Source organism: Anomaloglossus baeobatrachus, chromosome 9 (genome assembly GCF_048569485.1).
Source record: "Anomaloglossus baeobatrachus isolate aAnoBae1 chromosome 9, aAnoBae1.hap1, whole genome shotgun sequence".
Lineage (NCBI taxonomy): Eukaryota > Metazoa > Chordata > Amphibia > Anura > Aromobatidae > Anomaloglossus > Anomaloglossus baeobatrachus.
The window spans coordinates 23,318,700-23,340,724 of record NC_134361.1 but is presented as its reverse complement, the minus strand read 5'-3'; the positions used below and the strand labels follow the sequence as shown (position 1 = coordinate 23,340,724).

At 53.1% G+C, this 22,025-nt stretch overlaps 1 protein-coding gene across 1 annotated transcript in view; it reads left to right on the top strand.

Annotated features, from left to right (window-relative positions):
- SKIC2 (SKI2 subunit of superkiller complex) overlaps positions 1–22,025 on the top strand; it is a 53,286-nt gene that overhangs the window by 8,018 nt on the left and 23,243 nt on the right. Inside the window, exons 4-14 of the mRNA XM_075323279.1 lie at positions 6,932–7,041; positions 7,483–7,600; positions 14,348–14,462; positions 15,318–15,392; positions 15,841–15,894; positions 19,145–19,320; positions 20,054–20,188; positions 20,305–20,450; positions 20,534–20,680; positions 21,290–21,374; positions 21,460–21,566. Of these exons, the coding sequence (XP_075179394.1) occupies positions 6,932–7,041; positions 7,483–7,600; positions 14,348–14,462; positions 15,318–15,392; positions 15,841–15,894; positions 19,145–19,320; positions 20,054–20,188; positions 20,305–20,450; positions 20,534–20,680; positions 21,290–21,374; positions 21,460–21,566 (1,268 nt within the window). The remainder of the gene's footprint in view (positions 1–6,931; positions 7,042–7,482; positions 7,601–14,347; positions 14,463–15,317; positions 15,393–15,840; positions 15,895–19,144; positions 19,321–20,053; positions 20,189–20,304; positions 20,451–20,533; positions 20,681–21,289; positions 21,375–21,459; positions 21,567–22,025) is intronic.

Genomic DNA, 22,025 nt, shown 5'->3' with positions numbered 1-22,025 from the left:
AATGTGATTGCACGGGTCCCAATGTGATTGCACGGGTCCCAATGTGATTGCACGGGTCCCAATGTGATTGCACGGGTCCCAATGTGATTGCACGGGTCCCATTGTGGTCGCAGGAAGCCCAATGTGATTGCACGGGACCCAATGTGATTGCACGGGACCCAATGTGATTGCACGGGACCCAATGTGATTGCACGGGACCCAATGTGATTGCACGGGACCCAATGTGATTGCACGGGACCCAATGTGATTGCACGGGACCCAATGTGATTGCAGGGGGCCCAATGTGATTGCAGGGGGCCCAATGTGATTGCACGGGTCCCAATGTGGTTGCACGGGACCCAATGTGATTGCACGGGTCCCAATGTGATTGCACGGGTCCCAATGTGATTGCACGGGACCCAATGTGATTGCACGGGTCCCAATGTGATTGCACGGGACCCAATGTGATTGCACGGGACCCAATGTGATTGCACGGGACCCAATGTGATTGCACGGGACCCAATGTGATTGCACGGGACCCAATGTGATTGCACGGGACCCAATGTGATTGCACGGGACCCAATGTGATTGCACAGGTCCCAATGTGATTGCACGGGTCCCATTGTGGTTGCAGGAAGCCCAATGTGATTGCACGGGACCCAATGTGATTACACGGGTCCCATTGTGGTTGCAGGAAGCCCAATGTGATTGAACAGGACCCAATGTGATTGCACGGGTCCCAATGTGGTCACAGGAAGCCCAATGTGATTGCACGGGATCCAATGTGATTGCACGGGGCCCAATGTGATTGCAGGGGGCCCAATGTGATTGCAGGGGGCCCAATGTGATTGCAGGGGGCCCAATGTGATTGCAGGGGGCCCAATGTGATTGCAGGGGGCCCAATGTGATTGCAGGGGGCCCAATGTGATTGCAGGGGGCCCAATGTGATTGCAGGGGACCCAATGTGATTGCACGGGACCCAATGTGATTGCACGGGACCCAATGTGATTGCACGGGTCCCAATGTGATTGCAGGGGGCCCAATGTGATTGCACGGGTCGCAATGTGATTGCACGGGTCCCAATGTGATTGTACGGGTCCCAATGTGGTTGCAGGGTGCCCAATGTGATTGCACGGGTCCCAATGTGATTGCAGGGGGCCCAATGTGGTCGCAGGGGGCCCAATGTGGTCGCAGGGGGCCCAATGTGGTCGCAGGGGGCCCAATGTGATTGCACGGGTCCCAATGTGATTGCAGGGTTCCCAATGTGATTGCACGGGTCCCAATGTGATTGCACGGGTCCCAATGTGATTGCACGGGACCCAATGTGATTGCACGGGTCCCAATGTGATTGCACAGGTCCCATTGTGGTTGCAGGAAGCCCAATGTGATTGCACGGGTCCCAATGTGATTGCACGGGTCCCATTGTGGTCGCAGGATGCCCAATGTGATTGCACGGGACCCAATGTAATTGCACGAGTCCCAATGTGGTTGCACGGGTCCCAATGTGGTTGCACGGGTCCCAATGTGATTGCACGGGTCCCAATGTGATTGCACGGGTCCCAATGTGGTCGCAGGGGGCCCAATGTGATTGCACGGGTCCCAATGTGGTCGCAGGGGGCCCAATGTGATTGCACGGGTCCCAATATGATTGCACGGGTCCTAATGTGATTGCACGGGACCCAATGTGATTGTACGGGTCCCAATGTGATTGTACGGGTCCCAATGTGGTTGCAGGGGGCCCAATGTGATTGCACGGGTCCCAATGTGATTGCACGGGTCCCAATGTGATTGCACGGGTCCCAATGTGATTGCACGGGTCCCAATGTGATTGCACGGGTCCCAATGTGATTGCACGGGTCCCAATGTGGTCGCAGGGGGCCCAATGTGATTGCACGGGTCCCAATGTGGTCGCAGGGGGCCCAATGTGATTGCACGGGTCCCAATGTGATTGCACGGGTCCCAATGTGATTGCACGGGTCCCAATATGATTGTACGGCTCCCAATGTGATTGCACGGCTCCCAATGTGATTGCACGGGTCCCAATGTGATTGCACGGGTCCCAATGTGATTGCACGGGTCCCATTGTGGTTGCAGGAAGCCCAATGTGATTGCACGGGACCCAATGGATTGCACGGGTCCCATTGTGGTCGCAGGAAGCCCAATGTGATTGCACGGGACCCAATGTGATTGCACGGGACCCAATGTGATTGCACGGGACCCAATGTGATTGCACGGGACCCAATGTGATTGCACGGGACCCAATGTGATTGCACGGGACCCAATGTGATTGCACGGGACCCAATGTGATTGCACGGGACCCAATGTGATTGCAAGGGACCCAATGTGATTGCAGAGGGCCCAATGTGATTGCACGGGTCCCAATGTGATTGCAGGGGGCCCAATGTGATTGCACGGGTCCCAATGTGGTTGCACGGGTCCCAATGTGATTGTACGGGTCCCAATGTGATTGTACGGGTCCCAATGTGGTTGCAGGGGGCCCAATGTGATTGCACGGGTCCCAATGTGATTGCACGGGTTCCATTGTGGTTGCAGGAAGCCCAATGTGATTGCACGGGACCCAATGGATTGCACGGGTCCCATTGTGGTCGCAGGAAGCCCAATGTGATTGCACGGGACCCAATGTGATTGCACGGGACCCAATGTGATTGCACGAGTCCCAATGTGGTTGCAGGGGGCCCAATGTGATTGCACGGGTCCCAATGTGATTGCACGGGTCCCAATGTGGTCGCAGGGGGCCCAATGTGATTGCACGGGTCCCAATGTGATTGCACGGGTCCCAATGTGATTGCACGGGTCCCAATATGATTGCACGGCTCCCAATGTGATTGCACGGGTCCCAATGTGATTGCACGGGTCCCAATGTGATTGCACGGGTCCCAATGTGATTGCACGGGTCCCAATGTGATTGCACGGGTCCCAATGTGATTGCACGGGTCCCAATGTGATTGCACGGGTCCCATTGTGGTCGCAGGAAGCCCAATGTGATTGCACGGGACCCAATGTGATTGCACGGGACCCAATGTGATTGCACGGGACCCAATGTGATTGCACGGGACCCAATGTGATTGCACGGGACCCAATGTGATTGCACGGGACCCAATGTGATTGCACGGGACCCAATGTGATTGCACGGGACCCAATGTGATTGCAGGGGGCCCAATGTGATTGCAGGGGGCCCAATGTGATTGCACGGGTCCCAATGTGGTTGCACGGGACCCAATGTGATTGCACGGGTCCCAATGTGATTGCACGGGTCCCAATGTGATTGCACGGGACCCAATGTGATTGCACGGGTCCCAATGTGATTGCACGGGACCCAATGTGATTGCACGGGACCCAATGTGATTGCACGGGACCCAATGTGATTGCACGGGACCCAATGTGATTGCACGGGACCCAATGTGATTGCACGGGACCCAATGTGATTGCACGGGACCCAATGTGATTGCACAGGTCCCAATGTGATTGCACGGGTCCCATTGTGGTTGCAGGAAGCCCAATGTGATTGCACGGGACCCAATGTGATTACACGGGTCCCATTGTGGTTGCAGGAAGCCCAATGTGATTGAACAGGACCCAATGTGATTGCACGGGTCCCAATGTGGTCACAGGAAGCCCAATGTGATTGCACGGGATCCAATGTGATTGCACGGGGCCCAATGTGATTGCAGGGGGCCCAATGTGATTGCAGGGGGCCCAATGTGATTGCAGGGGGCCCAATGTGATTGCAGGGGGCCCAATGTGATTGCAGGGGGCCCAATGTGATTGCAGGGGGCCCAATGTGATTGCAGGGGGCCCAATGTGATTGCAGGGGACCCAATGTGATTGCACGGGACCCAATGTGATTGCACGGGACCCAATGTGATTGCACGGGTCCCAATGTGATTGCAGGGGGCCCAATGTGATTGCACGGGTCGCAATGTGATTGCACGGGTCCCAATGTGATTGTACGGGTCCCAATGTGGTTGCAGGGTGCCCAATGTGATTGCACGGGTCCCAATGTGATTGCAGGGGGCCCAATGTGGTCGCAGGGGGCCCAATGTGGTCGCAGGGGGCCCAATGTGGTCGCAGGGGGCCCAATGTGATTGCACGGGTCCCAATGTGATTGCAGGGTTCCCAATGTGATTGCACGGGTCCCAATGTGATTGCACGGGTCCCAATGTGATTGCACGGGACCCAATGTGATTGCACGGGTCCCAATGTGATTGCACAGGTCCCATTGTGGTTGCAGGAAGCCCAATGTGATTGCACGGGTCCCAATGTGATTGCACGGGTCCCAATGTGATTGCACGGGTCCCATTGTAGTTGCAGGGGGCCCAATGTGATTGCACGGGACCCAATGTGATTGCACGGGACCCAATGTGATTGCACGGGACCCAATGTGATTGTACGGGTCCCAATGTGATTGTACGGGACCCAATGTGATTGTACGGGTCCCAATGTGATTGTACGGGTCCCAATGTGGTTGCAGGGGGCCCAATGTGATTGCACGGGTCCCAATGTGATTGCACGGGTCCCAATGTGATTGCACGGGTCCCAATGTGATTGCACGGGTCCCAATGTGGTCGCAGGGGGCCCAATGTGATTGCACGGGTCCCAATATGATTGCACGGGTCCCAATGTGATTGCACGGGTCCCAATATGATTGCACGAGTCCCAATGTGATTGCACGGGTCCCAATGTGATTGCACGGGTCCCAATGTGATTGCACGGGTCCCAATGTGATTGCACGGGTCCCATTGTGGTTGCAGGAAGCCCAATGTGATTGCACGGGACCCAATGGATTGCACGGGTCCCATTGTGGTCGCAGGAAGCCCAATGTGATTGCACGGGACCCAATGTGATTGCACGGGACCCAATGTGATTGCACGAGTCCCAATGTGGTTGCAGGGGTCCCAATGTGATTGCACAGGTCCCAATGTGATTGCACGGGTCCCAATGTGGTCGCAGGGGGCCCAATGTGGTCGCAGGGGGCCCAATGTGATTGCACGGGTCCCAATGTGGTCGCAGGGGGCCCAAAGTGATTGCACGGGACCCAAAGTGATTGCACGGGTCCCATTGTAGTTGCAGGGGGCCCAATGTGATTGCACGGGACCCAATGTGATTGCACGGGACCCAATGTGATTGCACGGGACCCAATGTGATTGCACGGGTCCCAATGTGGTCGCAGGAGGCCCAATGTGATTGCACGGGTCCCAATATGATTGCACGGGTCCCAATATGATTGCACGGGTCCCAATATGATTGCACGGGTCCCAATATGATTGCACGGGTCCCAATGTGATTGCACGGGTCCCAATGTGGTCGCAGGGGGCCCAATGTGATTGCACGGGTCCCAATGTGATTGCACGGGTCCCAATGTGATTGCACGGGTCCCAATGTGATTGCACGGGTCCCAATGTGATTGCACGGGTCCCATTGTGGTTGCAGGAAGCCCAATGTGATTGCACGGGACCCAATGTGATTACACGGGTCCCATTGTGATTGCACGGGTCCCATTGTGATTGCACGGGTCCCAATGTGATTGCACGGATCCCAATGTGATTGCACGGGTCCCAATGTGATTGCACGGGTCCCAATGTGGTCGCAGGGGTCCCAATGTGATTGCACGGGTCCCAATGTGGTCGCAGGGAGCCCAATGTGATTGCACGGGTCCCAATGTGATTGCACGGGTCCCAATGTGATTGCACGGGTCCCAATGTGATTGCACGGGTCCCAATGTGATTGCACGGGTCCCAATGTGATTGCACGGGTCCCAATGTGATTGCACGGGTCCCAATGTGATTGCACGGGACCCAATGTGATTGCACGGGACCCAATGTGATTGCACGGGACCCAATGTGATTGCACGGGACCCAATGTGATTGCACGGGACCCAATGTGATTGCACGGGACCCAATGTGATTGCACGGGACCCAATGTGATTGCACGGGACCCAATGTGATTGCACGGGACCCAATGTGATTGCACGGGACCCAATGTGATTGCACGGGACCCAATGTGATTGCACGGGTCCCAATGTGATTGCACGGGTCCCAATGTGATTGCACGGGTCCCATTGTGGTTGCAGGAAGCCCAATGTGATTGCACGGGTCCCAATGTGCTCGCAGGAAGCCCAATGTGATTGCAGGGGGCCCAATGTGATTGCAGGGGGCCCAATGTGATTGCAGGGGGCCCAATGTGATTGCAGGGGGCCCAATGTGATTGCAGGGGGCCCAATGTGATTGCAGGGGGCCCAATGTGATTGCAGGGGGCCCAATGTGATTGCAGGGGACCCACTGTGATTGCACGGGACCCACTGTGATTGCACGGGACCCACTGTGATTGCACGGGACCCACTGTGATTGCACGGGACCCAATGTGATTGCACGGGGCCCAATGTGGTTGCAGGGGGCCCAATGTGATTGCTCGGGTCCCAATGTGATTGCACGGGTCCCAATGTGGTTGCAGGGGGCCCAATGTGATTGCATGGGTCCCAATATGGTTGCATGGGGCTCAATGTGTTCACAAGGGACTCATCTTGGTCGCAGGGAGTCCAATATGTTCTCAGGGAGTCCAATTTGATATTGCGGGGGCCCAACATGATATCGAAGGGGGCCCAAGGGATATTCCAGGGTGTCCAATTTGATATCGCAGGGGGCTATAGGGTTGCCATGATACCCAGGGGCCTACAGAAGAACACTGTCACCGCCATCTTGGTACTCCAGTGAAGCCAGCCTTCACAGCAGACCATGATGTTTGCTATATACTGTAGTATATAGTATAAGTGATCACAATATCCCATTTTCCCGTCCCCTAGGAGGGACTAAAAGCAAAAGTGTCATAAAAAAAAATTAAAAAAAAAACCAAACCCCCCCCATGAAGATATAAATTGTCGCCTTTTTCTCCTTAAAAAAATAATCAAATTTATTGTTGTTTTTTGACATTGCAGGTCCCCCTTGGGCTGCCCCCGTATGAGGTCGACCTCTCCTACGAGGTGATCGGGAAGTACCTTGCTGACCCGGAATGGCTTTCCATCCATGACTTTGACAGGAGCCGGAGGTGAGTGATGGGATCTGGATGAGGACGTCTGCAGTAATGCAGCATCGGGGGCCGCTCTGGGCTGCAGCGCTCTTCTTCTTTCCTCCAGTAGGTGGCGCTCCGGTTACACACTTGCTGTATATTTCCTGTCTTCCTCTATAGCAGTGTTTCTCAACTCCAGTCCTCAAGACCCACCAACAGATCATGTTTTCAGGTTTTCCTCAATCAGGTTTTCAGGATTTGCTTAGTGTTGCACAGGTGATGGAATTATTCCCTGTCTAACATTGAGGAAAACCTGAAAACATGATCTGTTGGTGGGTTTTGAGGACTGGAGTTGAGAAACACTGCTCTATAGGGTCGTGTCACCATTATACTCCTTATTGCGGGGTTGTGGGTCTGAGCCTCGTCTGATTTCCACCAGTTGATGCTGATCACAGACCCGGTGTCCTGTTATTTTTTCAGGTCTTTACCTCGAAGTAAGGATGTCGCATCCCTCTATCATATGGACATCAGCGCCCCCCAGACAGAGCTCAGCATGGAGCGAAACGCAGCGACCGGGGAACTCTGGGGGATCAGCGAGGTACAAACAAGACTGGATAGGAAATGCACAGCCTCACACAACACTACATGAAGTGACGCACAGAACCCAGAGATATTCAGCAAAACGGCTGCTAGAGACTGCAAACTAACATAATGAATAATCAGCATAAAAGTGACATTACTTATCCTGAGTTACATCCTGTATTATTCTCCAGAGCTGCACTCACTATTCTGCTGGTGCAGTCACTGTGTACATATATTACATTACTTATCCTGTACTGATCCTGAGTTACCTCCTGTATTATACTCCAGAGCTGCACTCACTTTCTTTATCGTTCCTTATGGGAGACCCAGACCATGGGTATATAGCTTCTGCCTCCGGAGGACACACAAAGTACTACACTAAAAGTGTAGCTCCTCCCTCCGAGCATATACACCCCCTGGATGACAATTCTAACCAGTTCAATGCTTTGTGTTCAGGAGGTCACACACACACATGCATTCTCTGATTTTTGATTTTTAAGATTTTTGATTTCGAAGATTTGGAAGAAAAGCGGGTCCAGTCTGGACCCCCGGCATGTCCCTTCTCACCCCACTGTGTCGGCGGTGCTGTTAAGGTTGACTTTACAAGGCTGGAGCCTTACATGCCGCGCTCCTTCACCATCCCCTGAGGCTCTGGCTTGAAGTGGGAGCCATCACGGTTCTCACTGCTTTGCAGGAGACCGGCCTCCATCCGCAGCCCTGTCAGGATTCTGCCGGACGGAGCGTTTCCCCCCCCCCCCCAGGGACCTGGCCCTGCGTCTCAAAAGCTAAGTATTGAGACGTTATTCAGGGGTCCCGGGTACATTTATTGTGGGGAGAGCGTGTTTTGCCACTTTGCTGTAATTTCCGGCCGTTCTGTTTTTTTCCTGAGAACCGCGCCGAAGGTGCCTGCTCGTCGGCCGCATGGAGAAATCTAGGCCCCGGCTTCAGATGCGGCCTAGTTTCGTTTTCAGTTCCCCTGCATGTCAGTCATGAGGGGGACAGTGCGGCGCCGCCCACCGGCCGTTCAGCAGAGGGGAGGACACTCCTCTTTGAGGAGATGTTTCCCTCCCCTGTATCTCTCCTTGGCCCTCCGGTTCCCGCTCTTGGGCTAAAACCCGCCCCCCCTCCTCACTCCAGCGCCATTTTATCAGCGTTCACTTACTGATCGGCGCTGGCTGCTGCAACTTCTGCATCCACTGGGGGTCCGAGCTGGGAATCCGGAGGGCACACAAAAACCGGTCTGGTAAGCCACAACCTCTGGTTGTGGGCTTTATTATACACTCTCAGGGGGTCATTCTAAGGGAGTGTATTCTTTACTGCAGAGCCTCCACCTCAGCAGCATGTCTCTCACTAGGAGCAAGGCTGCAAGGCTTTACTCTATATGCACTGCATGTCAGCTCATTCTGCCTGAACCGAGCACATATCCACATTGTGATGCCTGCTCTAACATGGTGGTGCCTCAGCCTGGAGCCTCCCCAGGGGTCCCTCCGGCTGCTCCGGCCCCGGTGGCTGAACCCCCGGCTTGGGTAGCATCGTTTTCTAATGCTATCTCACAGTCCTTTGCCGACTCCTTGGAAAGCTGTCCCGGTCTCTGCTGACCATGCATCAGCCCCCTTCTCAGGGTGCCTCTGCTGCTCCGACTCGCTCTGCAGAGCTAACAGAGCATGTTTTAGGACCCCGTCCTCCTAAACGGAGACGCAGGGACTCTTCTCCTTTCTCGTCCCACGGCTCTGATTCACGAGCTGAATCGCAGGGCGAGGAGGATGCCTTTACTGTGGGCTCAGACGCTACCTCTATGTACCCCATTGATTTATCTGAGGGTGATGCGGATGTTAGTGACTTGATTGCGTCCATTAATTCCGTACTGGACCTCACTCCACCAGTGTCAGAGGAACAAACCTCTCTGGTAGAAAAACACCAGTTTACCTCACCTAAGAGAGCAAGGAGTATGTTTTTTAACCACTCCAGTTTTCAGGCCACTGTGACCAAACCCAGGGCCTGTCCTGACAAACGCTTTCCAAAGCATAGTTCTGATGACCGTTTTCCCTTTCCACCAGAAGTGGTCAAGGAGTGGTCTCACTCTCCAAAGGTAGATCCTCCGGTGTCTAGAATCTCAGCCCGGACAGTCGTATCTGTGGCCGATGGCACCTCTCTTAAGGATCCCACTGACCGCCAGGTTGACCTTCTGGCCAAATCTGTATATGAGGCGGCAGGAGCCTCGTTCTCCCCGTCCTTTGCAGCAGTGTGGGCTCTTAAGGCAGTCTCTGCTTCTCTGGCGGAGATACATTCCCTCGCCAGGGACTCTATACCCGAGATGGTTGCCTTAACTTCCCAGGCTTCGGCTTTTTCATCCTATGCCATGTCTGCCATTCTGGAGGCTTCTCACCGCACGGCGGTGGCTTCCGCTAATTCCCTCGCTATCTGCAGGATCTTGTGGCTTCGAGAGTGGAAAGCAGACGCTTCTTCCAAGAAGTATCTTGCTGGGCTCCCCTTTGCTGGGTCCCGGCTGTTCGGTGAACAACTGGATGAAATTATTAAAGAAGCTACTGGCGGGAAGAGTACTTCCTTGCCACAAACTAAAACCAGGAAACCTGTCCAGGGCAGGAACCAGTCGAGGTTTCGTTCCTTTCGTTCCTCCAACTGGTCGTCCTCTAAGCCCTCAGCCTCGTCCACCAACTCAGCCAAGGATCGAAAACCCAGCTGGCGCGCGAAGCCGCGTCCTCAGAAGAGCGGAGGAGCCGCTGCCACTAAGGCAGCCTCCTCTTGACTATCTGGCTGTGCCAGCAACGTCCTTGGTCGGTGGCAGGCTCTCCCACTTTGGCGACGTGTGGTTTCAACACGTCTCCGATCAGTGGGTGCGGGATATCATCTCCCACGGCTACAGGATAGAATTTTCTTCCAGCCCGCCAAACAGATTTTTTATGTCCACTCCCCCCTGCTCCAATGCCGCCGCCTTCTCACAGGCCGTGGCATCCTTGCAGGCCAACGGAGTAATTGTTCCGGTTCCCGCCCGGGAACGGTTCAGAGGTTTCTTCTCAAACCTCTTCCTAGTCCCCAAGAAGGACGGTTCCTTCCGGCCCATCCTGGATCTCAAGCTTCTCAACAAGCATGTTCAGGTGCGGCACTTCCGCATGGAATCTCTGCGATCGGTCATTGCCTCAATGACCCAAGGAGATTTTCTAGCATCCATCGACATCAGAGATGTCTATCTGCATGTGCCAATTGCAGTTTCACACCAGCGCTGGCTACGTTTTGCAATCGGAGAGGAACATTTCCAATTCGTGGCTCTCCCCTTCGGGTTAGCCACGGCCCCTCGTGTTTTCACCAAGGTCATGGCAGCAGTGGTTGCGGTCCTGCATCTCCAGGGGTTGGCAGTAATCCCTTACCTGGACGACCTTCTAGTCAAGGCCTCATCCAGTGCAGACTGTCAGCGGAGAGTGTCTCGCTCACTCTCGCCACTCTTGTTCATTTCGGGTGGCTTGTCAATCTGCCAAAGTCCACTCTGACCCCGACCCAGAAACTTACGTACCTAGGGATGCAATTCGAGACTCTGCCGGCACTTGTGAAGCTGCCCTTAGTCAAACAGCAGTCCCTCCATCTGGCGGTGCGCTCTTTGCTGAGGCCCCGCCGTCATTCCATCAGGCACCTCATGCAGGTGCTGGGTCAGATGGTGGCGTCAATGGAAGCGGTTCCCTTTGCCCAGTTCCATCTGCGTCCTCTGCAGCTGGACATTCTCCGCTTTTGGGACAAGCGGACCTCTTCCTTGCACAGGCTAGTGGCTCTGTCGCCACAGACCAGGGGCTCCCTTCAGTGGTGGCTTCGGCCCCTCTCTCTGTCTCAGGGATGCTCCTTCCTGGCCCCGTCCTGGGTGATTCTCACCACGGATGCCAGCCTATCCGGCTGGGGAGCAGTATTTCTCCACCACCGAGCACAGGGCACTTGGACTCCGTCCGAATCAGCCCTCTCGATCAATGTGCTGGAAATCAGAGCTGTGCTCCTAGCTCTCGTAGCCTTTCACCATCTGTTGGCGGGCAAGCACATTCGAGTCCAGTCAGACAACGCGACAGCGGTTGCCTACATCAATCACCAGGGCGGGACTCGCAGCCGCCTGGCGATGTTGGAGGTTCAACATATCCTTCAGTGGAGGGAGGACTCCAAGTCCACCATATCCGCAGTCCACATCCCAGGCGTAGAAAACTGGGAGGCAGATTATCTCAGCCGTCAAACCGTGGACAGCGGCGAGTGGGCCCTGCATCCGGCAGTGTTCCGGTCAATCTGCCGCAAGTGGGGCACTCCGGAAGTGGATCTAATGGCATCCCGGCACAACAACAAGGTCCCGGTTTACGTGGCTCGCTCCCACGATCCTCAGGCCTTGGCAGCGGACGCGCTGGTTCAAGATTGGTCCCAGTTCCGTCTGGCCTACGTGTTTCCCCCTCTAGCTCTCTTGCCCAGAGTCCTGCGCAAGATCAGGATGGAGGGCCGTCGGGTCGACTCATCGCCCCAGACTGGCCCAGGCGAGCTTGGTACCCAGACCTGCTCCGCCTGTCCGTAGAAATGCCGTGGCATCTCCCGGACCGCCCAGACCTTCTCTCTCAAGGTCCGTTTTTCCGCCAGAATTCTGCGGCTCTCAGATTGACGGCGTGGCTCTTGAGTCCTGGATCCTGACGGCTTCAGGCATTCCTTCCGAGGTCATCTCCACTATGACTCAGGCTCGGAAGTCTTCCTCGGCCAGGATTTACCACAGGACTTGGAGGATTTTCCTGTCCTGGTGTCGCTCTTCCGGCCATGCTCCTTGGCCGTTTTCTTTGCCGACCATCCTGTCCTTTCTACAGTCCGGTCTGCAGCTAGGACTATCCCTCAATTCCCTCAAGGGACAGGTCTCGGCTCTGTCAGTGTTGTTCCAGCGGCGTATCGCCCGACTGGCTCAGGTGCGCACCTTCATGCAGGGCGCATCTCACATCATTCCGCCTTACCGGCGGCCTTTGGATCCCTGGGACCTTAATCTGGTCCTCACGGCCTTACAGAAACCCCCCTTTGAGCCTCTTAGGGAGGTTCCCTTGTTTAGACTTTCACAGAAAGTGGTCTTTCTGGTGGCCATAACTTCCCTCAGGAGAGTCTCTGATTTGGCTGCGCTCTCTTCGGAGTCACCCTTTTTGGTTTTTCACCAAGACAAGGTGGTTCTCCGTCCGACTCCGGACTTTCTCCCTAAGGTGGTGTCTCCTTTCCACCTTAACCAGGACATTTCATTGCCTTCCCTTTGTCCGGCCCCTGTGCATCGCTTTGAGAAAGTGTTGCATACTTTGGATTTGGTGCGGGCGCTCCGGATCTATGTGTCACGCACCGCCGCTCTTAGGCGGTGCACCTCTTTTTTTGTGCTGACCACAGGTCAGCGCAAGGGTCTCTCGGCTTCTAAACCGACCCTAGCTCGTTGGATTAGGTCGGCCATATCCGATGCCTACCAATGTTCTCAGGTGCCCCCACCGCCAGGGATTAAGGCGCACTCGACCAGAGCTGTCGGTGCCTCCTGGGCTTTCAGGCACCAGGCTACGGCTCAGCAGGTCTGTCAGGCGGCCACTTGGTCTAGTCTGTATACCTTTTCGAAGCACTACCAAGTGCATGCTCATGATTCGGCAGATGCGAGCTTGGGCAGACGCATCCTTCAGGCGGCTGTCGCCCATTGTGAAGTTAGGTTTTACCTACTTCTCAGTTCTGTTTATTTCCCACCCATGGACTGCTTTGAGACGTCCCATGGTCTGGGTCTCCCATAGGAACGATGAAGAAAAAGAGAATTTTGTTACTTACCGTAAATTCTTTTTCTTATAGTTCCGACATGGGAGACCCAGCACCCTCCCTGTTGCCTGTTGGCAGTTCTTGTTCCGTGTGTTTTCACCGGCTGTTGTTGTAGACAGAGGTTCCGGTTATTCCGGGTTTTACTCTATCTCTACTTGTGGGTGGATGTCCTCCTTCAGCTTTTGCACTAAACTGGTTAGAATTGTCATCCGGGGAGTGTATATGCTCGGAGGGAGGAGCTACACTTTTAGTGTAGTACTTTGTGTGTCCTCCGGAGGCAGAAGCTATACACCCATGGTCTGGGTCTCCCATGTCGGAACTATAAGAAAAAGAATTTACGGTAAGTAACAAAATTCTCTTTATTCTGCTGGTGCAGTCACTGTGTATATACATACATTACTTATCCTGTACTGATCCTGAGTTACATCCTGTTTTATACTCCAGAGCTGCACTCACTATTCTGCTGGTGCAGTCACTGTGTACATACATTACATTACTGATCCTGAGTTACATTCTGTATTATACTCCAGAGCTGCACTCACTACTCTGCTGGTGCAGTCACTGTGTACATACATTACATTACTGATCCTGAGTTACATTCTGTATTATACTCCAGAGCTGCACTCACTATTCTGCTGGTGCAGTCACTGTGTACATACATTACATTACTGATCCTGAGTTACATTCTGTATTATACTCCAGAGCTGTACTCACTATTCTGCTGGTGCAGTCACTGTGTACATACATTACATTACTGATCCTGAGATACCTCCTGTATTATACTCCAGAGCTGCACTCACTATTCTGCTGGTGCAGTCACTGTGTACATACATTACATTACTGATCCTGAGATACCTCCTGTATTATACTCCAGAGCTGCACTCACTATTCTGCTGGTGCAGTCACTGTGTACATACATTACTGATCCTAAGCTCCTGTTCTCTGGTAACCCCGGCCCCCCCTTCTCTTGCAGACCACCATCGGGCACAGCGCCCTCTCTGCCCAGAACTCGCTCTCCCTCCGCCGCCCCCCGGGGCCCCCGTCACAGTCGGTGAGGGGCAGCACCTCTAATTTTCCTTTCTGGCCGGGTAAGTTGTCATAGAGCTAATGAGCAGCAGGCGATAGTATCGGTGAAGGGGCGTCCATGCATAGTGATGATAATGTAGGTCCTCAGTATCGGATGTGCGGGGTCCGGCAGCAGACACCCCCGGGGATCAGCACCGCTCCATGCACCGTGTAGTGGCCGTTCTCAGGTATTGCAGCTCCTATTAACCCCTTCCCATTAGAACCAATTGTTGTTTTTTTGCTTTTGCATTATATGGGGCATTGCAGTGACTGAGAAATGGTAATTTTGGGGTTTAATTTTTTTTTTAAATATTTTTTAATATGTTTTTAGTTCTTATTCCTTACTTTTTAGTGTCCTTAGGGGATTTGAACCAGCGTTTGTCTGATCACTTGTACAATATACTGTTGCACTTTGGTATTGCAGTATGTAGTAAAAGTGACGAAGCCACGCGGGTGTACCAAGATGGCCGCCGCTGTAGGCCCCTGACCGCCAGTGCTGCCCGTTAGCTCCCCACGATCACGTTGTGTAGGAGGCAGTGGGCGCAGGAAGGGTCGCTCCTGCAGAGGAAGGTGCTGTCTGTATAACACAGCCGGCCTGTGCCCTGTATGGGGCTTCAGGGTCCGCTCCGTGTACCCACACCCAGTATGTGGCTCACAGGGATGTCACATGTCAAGAAAGGGTTAACTGAACGGGTGCTGAGGAGCCCGACCCGAAAATGGTCCCTTCACAATGTAAGGAGCTGCGCTGTCCCCTCCTTACTCCTGTGGTGCCGGATCATAGGGGGTGTCAGCTATCGGACCCCCACAATCTGATAATGATGGCGTATAATGACCCCAGACAACCCGCCCTCCCTGCACTGCGTCTCTGTCTTTCTCAGGGGGGATGGATGAGCCCACCCTGGAACAGATGAGGGCCGCCGGAGAAGAGGAGGAGGCGCTGGACTTCGAGAAAGGTACCAGTTCTCGCTGATCTATTGGGGCGGACATCTTTACCATGATAGTGATAGACTTGGTTGACATTTGTATGCAGTCTATTGTTCCCTGTTATCAGCCATTTCATGCTGGAGATGGGGGTGACTGGAGCGTTCTTCCTCTAGGAGGACGGAAAGAAAAACAAATTCCTCACCCCCCCATAGTGAATAGGTGAATGTTACATTAAAAAAATAACCCCTGGAGGAGCCGTTCCTGTTTTCTGATGTTAAAGATGTGATTGGCCGCAGCCATTATCTTCGCAGAGCACGCTGCCACGATCACCTACAGATGACAGTATAGCCAGGGGTTAGTGTGTCTGCAGCGCCTCTACTGCGGAGATGAAGTATTACAAGCTGCCCATAGTAATCAGTGCAGTGCGCAGACATGGGGGTCCTCCAGTGATGAATACACCTCTCCCTCCAATCACAGATCTGCTGACGGCCCCCCCAGGGTGGAAGCACGGGATGAACTTCAAGCCGCCAGGTAACAAGCATATTATTACAGACTGGTGTGCCGCCATATACAGAGCCCGCTCTACACAGGGATACAGCCGAGTCTGGAACAGCCACACATTGCATAGAGAGAGGGATTAATGGATGTGTGCGTGATGGGTTCGTGGATTATGGATGAATGGATGGGTGGGTGGATGCTGGATGGATTGATGGGTGGCTGATGGATGAGTGGGTAGATGATGGATGAATGGGTGGGTGGATGTTGGATGGGTGGGTAGATCATGGATGGATGAGTAGGTGAATGATGGGTGGGGGGAGGATGGATAGTTGGGTGGACCATGGATGGATGAGTGGGTGAATGATGGGTGGGGGATGATGGTTGGGTGGATGATGGATGGATTAATGGGTGGATGATGGGTGAATGATGGGTGGGGGATGATGGATAGTTGGGTAGATGATAGATGAATGGGTGGGTGGATGATGGATGGGTGGGTGGATGATGGATGAGTGGGTGAATAATGGATGGGTGGAAAAGTGGGTTGATTAATGGATGCATGATGGATGAATGGGTGAATGATGAATGGGTGAATGATGAATGGGTGAATGATGGATGGGTGAATGATGGATGGGTGAATGATGGATGGGTGAATGATGGATGGGTGAATGATTGATGGATGGGTGGATGATGGATGGGTGGATGATGGATGGGTGGATGATGGATGGGTGGATGATGGATGGGTGAATGATGGATGGGGGGATGATGGATGGGTGAATGATGGATGGGTGGATGATGGATGGGTGGATGATGGATGGGTGGATGATGGATGGGTGGATGATGGATGGGTGGATGATGGATGGGTGGATGATGGATGGGTGAATGATGGATGGGTGGATGATGGATGGGTGGATGATGGATGGGTGGAAGATGGATGGGTGGATGATGGATGGGTGGATGATGGATGGGTGGATGATGGATGGGTGGATGATGGATGGGTGGATGATGGATGGGTGGATGATGGATGGGTGGATGATGGATGGGTGGATGATGGATGGGTGGATGATGGATGGGTGGATGATGGATGGGTGGATGATGGATGGGTGGATGATGGATGGGTGGATGATGGATGGGTGGATGATGGATGGGTGGATGATGGATGGGTGGATGATGGATGGGTGGATGATGGATGGGTGGATGATGGATGGGTGGATGATGGATGGGTGGAAGATGGATGGGTGGAAGATGGATGGGTGGATGATGAATGGATAAGTGGGTGAATAATGGATGGGTGGATGATTGATGGGTGGGTTGATGGTGGATGGATGGATGATGGATGGATGTATTTTGTGGATGGATGGGTGGATGATGGATGGGTGGATGATGGATGGGTGGATGATGGATGGGTGGATGATGGATGGGTGGATGATGGATGGGTGGATGATGGATGGGTGGATGATGGATGGGTGAATGATGGATGGGTGGATGATGGATGGGTGGATGATGGATGGGTGGAAGATGGATGGGTGGAAGATGGATGGGTGGAAGATGGATGGGTGGATGATGAATGGATAAGTGGGTGAATAATGGATGGGTGGATGATTGATGGGTGGGTTGATGGTGGATGGATGGATGATGGATGGATGTATTTTGTGGATGGATGGGTGGATGATGGATGGGTGGAAGATGGATGGGTGGAAGATGGATGGGTGGATGATGGATGGGTGGATGATGGATGGGTGGATGATGGATGGGTGGATGATGGATGGGTGGATGATGGATGGGTGGATGATGGATGGGTGGATGATGGATGATGGATGGGTGGATGATGGATGGGTGGATGATGGATGGGTGGATGATGGATGGATGGATGGGTGAATGATGGATGGGTGAATGATGGATGGGTGGATGATGGATGGGTGGATGATGGATGGGTGAATGATGGATGGGTGAATGATGGATGGGTGGATGATGGATGGGTGGATGATGGATGGGTGGATGATGGATGGGTGGAAGATGGATGGGTGGAAGATGGATGGGTGGATGATGAATGGATAAGTGGGTGAATAATGGATGGGTGGATGATTGATGGGTGGGTTGATGGTGGATGGATGGATGATGGATGGATGTATGTTGTGGATGGATGGGTGGATGATGGATGGGTGGATGATGGATGGGTGGATGATGGATGGGTGGATGATGGATGGGTGGATGATGGATGGGTGGATGATGGATGGGTGGATGATGGATGGGTGGATGATGGATGGGTGAATGATGGATGGGTGGATGATGGATGGGTGGATGATGGATGGGTGGAAGATGGATGGGTGGATGATGAATGGATAAGTGGGTGAATAATGGATGGGTGGATGATTGATGGGTGGGTTGATGGTGGATGGATGGATGATGGATGGATGTATTTTGTGGATGGATGGGTGGATGATGGATGGGTGGAAGATGGATGGGTGGAAGATGGATGGGTGGATGATGGATGGGTGGATGATGGATGGGTGGATGATGGATGGGTGGATGATGGATGGGTGGATGATGGATGGGTGGATGATGGATGGGTGGATGATGGATGGGTGGATGATGGATGGGTGGATGATGGATGGGTGGATGATGGATGATGGATGGGTGGATGATGGATGGGTGGATGATGGATTGGTGGATGATGGATGATGGATGGGTGGATGATGGATGGGTGGATGATGGATGGGTGGATGATGGATGGATGGATGGGTTAATGATGGATGGGTGGATGATGGATGGGTGGATGATGGATGGGTGGATGATGGATGGGTGGGTTGATGGTGGATGGATGGATGATGGATGTATTTTGTGGATGGATGTATTTTGTGGATGGATATATCAGCATTATATATGTAATGTGTTCGGGGCCTCCCAGATAAGAGTCCCGCTGTACTGATATAAGAGTAGTGACACACGCCGCGCTCCATAATGTACAATATAATCAGTGCGCTCTTCTCTTCTCTTTCCTATCTTGTTTTGCTTCTTCTGTTATCTTCTTAGCTCTATATGTAGGGGACAGACAATGATCCGGAGCCTCCGGGTTTTAATCTAAAACCTTAATTTGAATAAATCCTAAACAAAGATGTCTGCCTGTGCTCCAACTCAGGGCAAAGCAGTGGCCACTTCATTAGCCCATTTGTGGCTGACAACCCATGTGGCTTCTGTCCCAGCTCTGTTTGTTGTTGTCGGCCGGATTTGATGTTTGCAAATGTCCATGAATAGTATATAATAAAAGTGCAATTCCCTCCATCAGACAGGTCCCGGGCCCCGGGGGTCCTGCCCTTCTCCAGCCTGCTGGGGTCTCTGGAAGACTTCACACTGGGGGACTCCAGCGAGGATGAAGAAGAAGTGAAGGCCAAGGAGAAGGTGAAAGGAAAAAAGGAAGAAAGTCTCCCGAGGAGCGACAGCCTGGAGGAGCTGGGGGTGCAGGTAAGACTTTTTTTTTTGCCCAAATTTTGGAGCGCTGGTGACATTGGCTGGGATAGAGCGTGTCTCAGATATTAGATGCCCCGCCTCAAGATGAGATGCTCCGGCCTCACAAGATGAGACGCCCCGGCCTCACAAGATGGGACGCCCCGGCCTCACAAGATGGGACGCCCCGGCCTCACAGGATGGGACGCCCCGGCCTCACAAGATGGGACGCCCCGGCCTCACAAGATGGGACGCCCCGGCCTCACAAGATGGGACGCCCCGGCCTCACAGGATGGGACGCCCCGGCCTCACAGGATGGGACGCCCCGGCCTCACAAGATGGGACGCCCCGGCCTCACAAGATGGGACGCCCCGGCCTCACAAGATGGGACGCCCCGGCCTCACAAGATGAGACGCCCCGGCCTCACAAGATGGGACGCCCCGGCCTCACAAGATGAGACGCCCCGGCCTCACAAGATGGGACGCCCCGGCCTCACAAGATGGGACGCCCCGGCCTCACAAGATGGGACGCCCCGGCCTCACAAGATGGGACGCCCCGGCCTCACAAGATGGGACGCCCCGGCCTCACAAGATGGGACGCCCCGGCCTCACAAGATGAGACGCCCCGGCCTCACAAGATGAGACGCCCCGGCCTCACAAGATGGGAGGCCCCGGCATGATTGTTGATTTATAATACATGGACGTTGTATGAGATCATAGATCATTTCTACCTCTCGTCCCTGCTGTCTCAGGCGGTCTCTACCATGGCGCCTCCACCACCGGCCTCCCCTCCCGCAGAAGCCCCCCAGGAGCAGTGGGCCGTCCCCCTGAACAGTTATTCCCCGGTGGATGACTTCTATAAGCGTATTCCGGACCTGGCCTTTAAGGTATATATATATATTGTGCGTTGCGTCGTGTGTGATTACAGACGTCCCGCGCTCTCGTCCTTTGATACGGGGGGTCGTCCCCCTCTGACCCCGGTTCTACGTCACTGTCCTTGCAGCACCCCTTTGAGCTGGACACGTTTCAGAAGAAGGCCGTGCAGTGCCTGGAGGACGGCTCCTCCGTCTTCATCGCTGCGCACACGTCTGCCGGGAAGACGGTGGTGGCTGAATACGCCATTGCCTTATCTCTGAAGCACATGACCAGGTGAGACCTCTAGGACTGTGTGAGACTATACTGCCCCCTATCTGCCTGGACTGTCCGCCATCTCTGCTCATATTCTTCCCTAGGTCTATATACACCTCTCCAATCAAAGCTTTGTCCAATCAGAAGTTCCGAGACTTCAGAATCACATTCAGGGATGTCGGTCTGATCACGGGGGACGTGCAGCTGTACACCGGGGCATCGTGTCTTATCATGACCACAGAGATCCTAAGGTATGGAATGAGGGCTGAAGGATGTCTGTGTCTGGCCAACATAGGCTCCTTCTGTTTTCTTTATTTTTGGACTTTAGTCACCTGCAGAATTATGAATGCAGCTCTGGAGTAAGAATAGGGAATTGGTAACGCAATTTATTTACTAGATTTCTTAAAAGGTGATTCCACTATTTTATGCAGGAGTGCGGCTTCCTGCTTATTGTAGGGGGGGAGTGTTGCGCCTTAATTGATAGTTCGGACCAGTGGCTTCTCCGCCCCGCCGGCTCACATGCCGTGTCTGCAGCAATGCTGGAGGCACTGACGCTGGTCAGATTTAATGATCCAGAGAGCTTCAGAGCAGCGCTCACAAATTCTGTGGGAAAAACCTTGCAAACACTGAGTTTGTTTGACCACCAGGGCTAAACTGCAGAAGTGGCCGGTAACCTTGGCAACAAGCAGTGAACATTAAAGATAAAAAGATTGAAATTCTTAAAAAAAAGAGGGATTTTTAATAACAAGTGAATTGCAAAGTTGTTTCTTTTTACAAGCACTTTGCAAATTCCCCTATTTAAGATCTCGAGATTAACCCTTTCACTGTATGTAAAGCAAATCTACACTTCTCTCCCCCAGGTCAATGCTGTACAACGGCTCCGACGTCATCCGGGACCTGGAGTGGGTCATCTTCGATGAGGTTCATTACATTAATGACGCTGAGGTTGGTGTGCGGAGGCTTCTTCATACGGAGGGGAGCTCTTTTTAGAACCGTATTGACCCCGTTTATACTCCCCTCCCCCTCTCAGCGAGGCGTTGTATGGGAAGAGGTCCTCATAATGCTCCCCGACCACGTGAACATCATCCTGCTGAGCGCCACCGTCCCCAACACTGTGGAGTTCGCAGATTGGATCGGGTGAGGAGTCTTTTATTATTTACCGTGTTCACTACATGGTAAAACTCACATGTCAGTGGGATGTCTCAGGTCAGTGCGAGTTCATAGACACCAAATATGTGTAGCTTTACTTTTATGTAAGGGGTTAAAAAAAAAATCTAAAGTTTGTCCAAAAAAAAAGTGGTGCGCCATTTTCCGCAACCCGTAGCGTTTCATTTTTCGGGATCTATGGCTCAATGATGGCTTATTTTTTGTGTCTCGACCTGACGTTTTTAACCGTGCCATTTTTGCGCAGATGCTACATTTTGATCGCCTCTTATTGCATTTTGCGCAAAATTTGCGGCGGCCAAAAAATGTACTTTTGACGTTTGCAATTTTTTCGACACTACGCTGTTTACCAATCGGATTAATTGATTTTTAATTTTGATAGATCAGGAGTTTCTGAACTCAGCGATATCAAATGTGTATATTTTTTTATTG